The 7,060-nt window shown below is 38.9% G+C and overlaps 1 protein-coding gene across 1 annotated transcript; it reads right to left on the reverse strand.

Annotated features, from left to right (window-relative positions):
- Positions 1-233: 233 nt before the first annotated feature.
- LOC112141319 (leucine-rich repeat-containing protein 30-like) lies at positions 234-5,774 on the reverse strand. The gene is made up of 4 exons (XM_036210886.1): positions 5,736-5,774; positions 4,742-4,875; positions 666-714; positions 234-573 (listed from the first exon to the last, which is right to left on the reverse strand). The coding sequence occupies exons 1-4, from the start codon at positions 5,772-5,774 to the stop codon at positions 424-426; spliced, it is 372 nt and encodes a 123-aa protein (XP_036066779.1). The 3' UTR covers positions 234-423.
- Between the last annotated feature and the right edge of the window lie 1,286 nt (positions 5,775-7,060).

Here is a 7,060-nt window from a genome sequence, read left to right on the forward strand (position 1 = left end):
AAGGAAGGACATTTATAAAATAAATATTGTACAATTTTGTGTTACAGATGTCGCATGAAAAGGGTCTATAGTTATTTTTTTGCTTTGAAAAAATCTGTTCAGGCTTGGAGTAAAAACACTTTAGGTTTTATTCTTTTCCTGGCATTTAGGGTTTAGTTGACCTGTCGTCAGGTGATCCCTAATTCTAAGGTGTAACCCTTTCCAAATAAGTGCAATGTCTTAGTCAGAGTTGGTTAAACTTAACCTGATCCACCTTTATGAACTTCAACAAATGTTAATGTGCCTGTTCTGGCTCAGTTAAGACCGAGTTTCTGAGGAGGCTCTGGTAGTACAGGCCCACTGCAGACACTGGCCCTGCCTCCCAGGGATATCATTCCCATACAGCTCCATGAACTGACAGCATGGACAGGCCCCGGCCTCGTCTTAACCGGCTTTCAGGTAGTTGAAGAGGGCACTCAGCCCTCCCTCCAGCACTTCCTTCACAGGCTTCAGGAGTGGGTTGTGGATGATGTGGAGACCTTTGTCAAGAGGATGACAAGCTAGCTTCTGCAGCTGTAACAGTTGGTGCATCTCCTAAACACAGAACAAAATCTTAGTTATCATTTTAATCATTCTGATCACCATTATATTCATCATCGTTGTCATCAATGCAATCACATTTTTACCTGGGGAACATCCTTGATATCGTTAAAGTCCAGATTTAGCAGCTCCAATCTGAAACACAAGTAGAGACCAAAGAGGAGGTTTATGGATGCAGTGAATGAAGACATGTAGGTGGCTGGTGTTGGAGTGGAGGATGCCAAAGACAGGCTTAGATGGAGGAAACTGATTCGCTGTGGCGACCCCAGAAGGGAAAAGCTGAAAGGAAAAGAAGAAGACAAAGCATTTTCCTCTTTTAATCAAAACTTTATCTTCAGTTGTCTTAATGAAATTTTCTTGTCTTTTTTTTCTTCTGTAACACAGTTAAAACTCTATGACAAGGCTAACTGTTCCATCACACTGAAAAATTGTACTTCCTCTAGATTCAATCTTAACACAGGAATCAGACAGGAATGTCCAATCTCGCCTTAACTTTTCCTTCTAGTGACTCAAACCCTTGCTGGCAATATCTCTATACATCAATTAAAAGGCATCTCAGTTCTGTATAGAGAAATTCTAATTGGTCAGCTAGGTGAGGACATTACTCTTTTCCTAAGAGATGGGAGTCAAGTTTCCTGTACCCCTAACCTTAAACAGTCTTTCTCTTGTGTCTCAGGTCTTGACCTCAATCTTGACAATTGTGAACTTCTTCCAGTCAAAGATTGTGCTTTACAATCTGAAACAAAAGAAACTGTAATATCTAAGGCATTATTATTTCCATAAATAGTTTAGAAAGATGATCATTAACCCTTTAACACAGGAACATTTTCAGCAACTGAAGAAAAGCATGGTCTTTGAGCAATTCTAGTGGATTCTGAAGCTGAGAAAAGGGAATTTCAGCGCAAATAATTCAAATTTCAACATGTTCATTGGATGCGTTTTGTAAGTGGAGCCCAAATAGTGTCTTTAAAATGTGTATAGTGATGGATGAACATGAGTTTTGAACGGATTAGGGACCTTTCTGTGTGGAGTTTGCATGTTCTCATGTGTGGGTTTTCTCCAGAGACTCCGGCTTCCTCCCACCATCCAAAAACATGCTTCATAGGTTAACTGGTGACTCTAAGCTGTCCCTAGGTGTGAATGTGAGAGTGATTGAGGCCCTACAACAGACTGGAGACCAGTCCAGGGTGTATCCTGCCTTCACACAAGGTTGGGCTCCGGAACACCCGTGACCCCAAAAGCGGCAAATCAGTTTAGAGGACAGATGGCTGGATGGACTTTTCTCCCCCAATAAGTAAAATCAAAAAGTGTTTTAACTTGTGGCTTCAAATGGACTTGGGTTTGAGAGGGAAGGTTTTACTTTAATTCATTTTCTAAAAAAATCTGTTAATGAAATCCTATGAAAAAGGAGGGCTACATTTTATTGATTTTACTACTTTAAATAATACTTTTAAAATAAACTGGATCAAATCCTATTTAAAGAATCCAATCTCCATCTGGAATATTTTCCCTCATCACATCTGCACAAACGCAGGTGTTCTCTGTTTTCTTCCTCTTTATGATCATGACATTGACAAAATCCCAGTGAAACTCTGCTTCTCACAGACAGACACTTCTTTCTTGGGCACTAGTTTATAAACACAATTTTCCCCATATAATTGTTTTAAATATGGAATAACAGATTTACGCTTTACAAAAATGAATCGTTATTTTCAACCTTTTTACCACACTGGACAATTACTTAGATAAGAAGAATTCCACCGTAAGTTTAATCCTGCTGCTCCTCCAAAAGAATACGCCTTTGTTTTTGATGCGGTTACTAATCAAATCTGTGAACTTTTTAATTAATACTGTCACTGATGAAAACATTTCTTTCATATCTCTAAGTGAAACCACTGTTGGAAAATCCTGTTTAAATTTGCCTGAAAAAATAACAAAGTCATACGTGTCATGTTTCAACAAAAGGTTCTTTCTGTTCCCTCTGCTGTCTTCTTTTGGAAAAAAAATATTCCTGACTTGCAATAGAAAAATATTTGGACACTGAATCAGAAATGATTAATTAATAATAAGTAGGGCTGTCAGATTTGTCGCGTTAAAAACGCATTAATCTGACGTGTGCTTGACGCCGACAATTTTTTTGACGCATTAATCGCGGACTTTCTCATACGTGCCTTTCTACACCGCGCGCGCGGGCGTCCCCCCTTTAACTCACCGGCTGCTCTCACACTAGATCACGGGCGGGTCTCCAAACACCGAGCTGCGAGCTAAAACCGGACGGCGCTAGGACCTGGAGAGCTCCTGCACCCTAACCCGGCTCCGGTTCGCGTCCAGTACCACGTCTGGTGGTACCGGCTCGTCCGGCGCCGCGTCCCGAGAGCTGCAGACCCTCGACGTTCTGAACAGCAAGCGCACCGGGGGACGTTTTAAATGTTCTGGAGGTTTAAGCGTGATCCAGCCCCAGCATAGCGGTCTGTCTGCCGGCATATTCATCCGTGAGCTCCGCTGGACACGTCGCTGCATCAAGCTGCAGCCAGAGAACGCGGCGGCAGTAACAGACTGTCAAACTATCCACAGTGTATCCCGCTTTTCTCAGTCTTTAATGTTTTAAAAAACCAAAGTTCATTGGAAATGATAAATCTCTATTTCATTCATTACTGTAGTTCAGCAGAGGAGGAAAAGATTTGGTCCTGACAAAAAATGAACATGAAAGTGTTCTGGAAATTTTATTTTTGATATTTTTTTAATTTTATTTTACTGAACGTTGATTGAAGTTTTGAATTTAAAATGCCCTTCACTTGGGCTTTTGTTAGGCATTTTATGTTACAGCCTTTTATTGTTAAGAAAGTTTATCTCAATATAATGTTAAAAAATAAAGTATTTCTGATGAAAACTATTAATTTTGTCATTCTTGTTTTCATAATTAATGTAGAACTACTAAATTCCACGAACCACACATTTTTTTTCCTTAAAAAAAGGCCAAATGTAAATTTGCGATTAATCCCGAGTTAACTCTGGACAATGCGATTAATCGCAATTAAGAATTTTAATCGCCTGACAGCTCTAATAATAAGATTAGGGATATCTCGTTCAAACTTCTATGTTGAATCTATGTCACTAATCAGTACATGTTTAAAGATATAATAAAACAATTGATTCCTACTGCCCACTCTGTAAAGAACATAAAAAAATGAGTCACCTAATTTGCTAAAAAGTTTAGGAAGGACTGTACACGTTTTATACATTGCAATATTGATAAAAAATTTTCAGACGAGATTTAAATATATCATATTTGGCCCACGTGAAAAGAACACAAAACGGAAAAATAAAATGGGAAATTTTTCTACTTTTAGCAGTTGTAATCCGCTGACTACCGCACTTACGGTTTTTATTTTCTTCTTTCCTTATCACTGACTGAGATATTTGGTAAGTTCACCAACCAACATTTTTTTCATTAACATTTTTTCTCTGTTTAACAGTAATTAAAGAATTAGAATCTTATTTACTAAACATTTTTAATATCAACAATAAAGCCATATGTATATTTAAAGCTGTCTGAACATTTTTCTTTCACTGTATTGTATGCTTTGTAATGTTTAATTTGTAATGTAAACACGCTATCCCCTGGATTTTCATTCTAATTAGTCTGCTTGTCCTGCATACTTGTTCTATATGTTTTGGACAATAAAGTACAAAAAAACATTCTAACTAAAGGAAGCCAATTCAGTCACTATCTTTCCACGGTATGGACATTGCCATTTTGGAACCAGACAACAACAGTAAGCGGTAATTAGCCCGAGTTGGTCTCAGTCAACATTTCTATGGCAACCATTCTCGCTAGTCAGGAGTAAGCTTGTTGGAAAGCCACAGTAATTCTAAAAGAGAGAGGTTACAGAATACCTTACTACTGTCTCACTACCACACAACCATCTTCCCAAGGCTGTGTTGATTCACAGTGTTATTCCACATTCACGCTGATGCTGTGCGGCGCGACCCAGCAGATGGAAGGGACTCTGGTGAGCAGATATATGGGATCAAGCAGGAGCAAGCAGACCACAGCCCTCTACTCGCTCCAGGAGAGGCTGGCATGGCAACAACCCAACTATTGACTTAGACTGAGTTCAGTTAATGGTCCAGGTGGTGTCACCTCTTTTGGTAGCCTAACCTGGTGAGAAAGCAGACAGCTTTTGGCAGAGAGTGAAGGTTGTTTCCCTCCACAATAAGGATCTTCAGGTTGACCAGGCTCTGAATGTTCTCTGCAAGATTCTCCAGATGGTTACAGGACAGGTCCAGGAAAACCTAGATTAACAGAAAAATGTCTGAGACCAGGGTTCCTGCAAGTCTCTTCAAGGTAAATTTAAGACTTTTTAGGACATTGAGAATCAAAAATTAAAACCCATTTCTCAGCTTGATTCCTAACCCTGCTAGCAAAGAGATATGAAATCCTTGATTTTCAGATCAATAATTTAATAAACAAACAAAACCACAGTACTTTTGCATGCAAAATAAAAATAAACAATTGATTAGAAAGTAATAAATTGACATAATTCAGAAACAAAGTCAACATCTTAGCTTTGCACTCTTGACAGCAATCTAACGGTCTACGGTTCAGATAGGTTCCCTTAGGACGCTGGTTAAGAAAAGGTCATGCCAAACTCTAAGTTAAAATTAATCATGACCTTGCTGTCCTACTACTTTTTAAAAATATTTTTCTTAGGTATTTTGTGAATGTAAATATGGTAATATTTGATTTAAGGATGGATTTTCTTCCCAAGTTGTTGTTGTATTAGGACAGTAAGGTGATAATTAGCCATGACTGACAGTTTGGCGACTGTAGCTTCAATATCTGTAGACCTTTTGAATATTCATGGTCTTAGAAGTGATTCATATTTCAATTTGAACAATTACTTTTTTTTCCCAAAATTGTTGGAGCATGGACATAGTGCTAAGTATTTATGACTACCTCATATCTATGTAATTATGTATGAGTTCATGTGTGTTTCTGAGAGATTCTTGAGATTTTTTTCAGAGCTTGCAATTTGTAGACGGTCCCTTGGTAGCAATGTCACTGACATCTCTGATGACAGCATTGACTGTTTAAGTAAGAACTGGACATAACAAGCGTTGAAGTCCTCCATAGGAAATGCATAACCTCCAACCTTTAACCTCCGAAATCCGGCCAGAGCCTTCTCCGTCATTTAATGATACGTCTACCGCAGTACTGTAACCGATTGCCGCCCCTCAACAGCGATTAGTCAGAGTCGGTCTGAGTCACGTTTTAGAGGAAGTACTGTCAACCAATCATGAGTGAGCTTGTCCCAACTTGTTTGAAGCCCACAGCCCTCCCACTGAAAGCAGGCACGGGAGAGGCTGTCAATCAAATGTTTGAGGGAGGGCCAACGGGAGCCACATGCTTTTACTGGGGCATCTGATTGTCAGTTTATAACTTGACTTATTTGCAATAAAGAAAACATACCTTTAAAAAAATTAGGATTAGAAAGAAGATGTTAAGAAGAATGTATCAGAGGAAGAATGTTTATTCTGACAAACAACATGACTGAGAAATAACTGTCTGTTTCTCAATGGAAGTCCATGGGACTTTGGCCTTCATGCAACCCAGCGGTACTTTCTGTTTGGAACATGAGATTTTTTATAAAATGGTTAAATTTATTAAGGAAAGTCAATCACTGTCACCTAACATGAATTAAGCAAATATAATCCTTCTTCTCAAACCAGAGAAAGATCCAACAATTCCTTCCAGCTATCGTCCCATTTCACTGATCAATGCAGACATAAACATTATTATTTATTATAACAGAGAATTAAAGAAATCACTCCCCACATAATCCACCATGATCAAACAGGATTTATTAAAGGTAGAGAATGGAGTGACAGTGTCCACAGACTTGTTACCGAAATAGACTTTGACACTATTAAAATCCAGGAAATGAACATATGTAGCAGGTTCAGTATGGTTGCCAATGCAAAAGGAGGGAGATGAGACTCAATTCTGGGCAATGCTTGTTTAATGCCTTAAAACACAGCATAGGAAAAAGGGCATTAATGGACGACACGTGCAGCTCCCAGCACAGACCGCTCATTCCACTGAATTTTACATTTATACAAGTCTAACAAATGTACAATGTTCACAATATATTCCTATACATTACTAGAAAAAATAATAAAATCAAAACACTTATTTGGAAATAACTAAAACATCACCAAAATAAAACAGTAAACGTTATTTTAGAAACAAAATGGTAGAAACGAACCTTAAAACTGTCAGAAGGCTGCCCTTTGTCTCCCCCTCTAGCTGCCTTCGCACACTGTCTCCAGGGTATTAGCAACGTCCTGTTCTCTTCACACTGCATTTCCCATCAGCCCCTGCAGCTCCTCCCAGAAGCTCCTCAGCTTCTTCTCATCTCCAATCACCCTCAACAGCTTAAAGCCAGAGCACCAAGCCAAGCTCAGTGCGAAGTATTAT

The sequence above is a fragment of the Oryzias melastigma genome, unplaced genomic scaffold (genome assembly GCF_002922805.2).
Source record: "Oryzias melastigma strain HK-1 unplaced genomic scaffold, ASM292280v2 sc00279, whole genome shotgun sequence".
Lineage (NCBI taxonomy): Eukaryota > Metazoa > Chordata > Actinopteri > Beloniformes > Adrianichthyidae > Oryzias > Oryzias melastigma.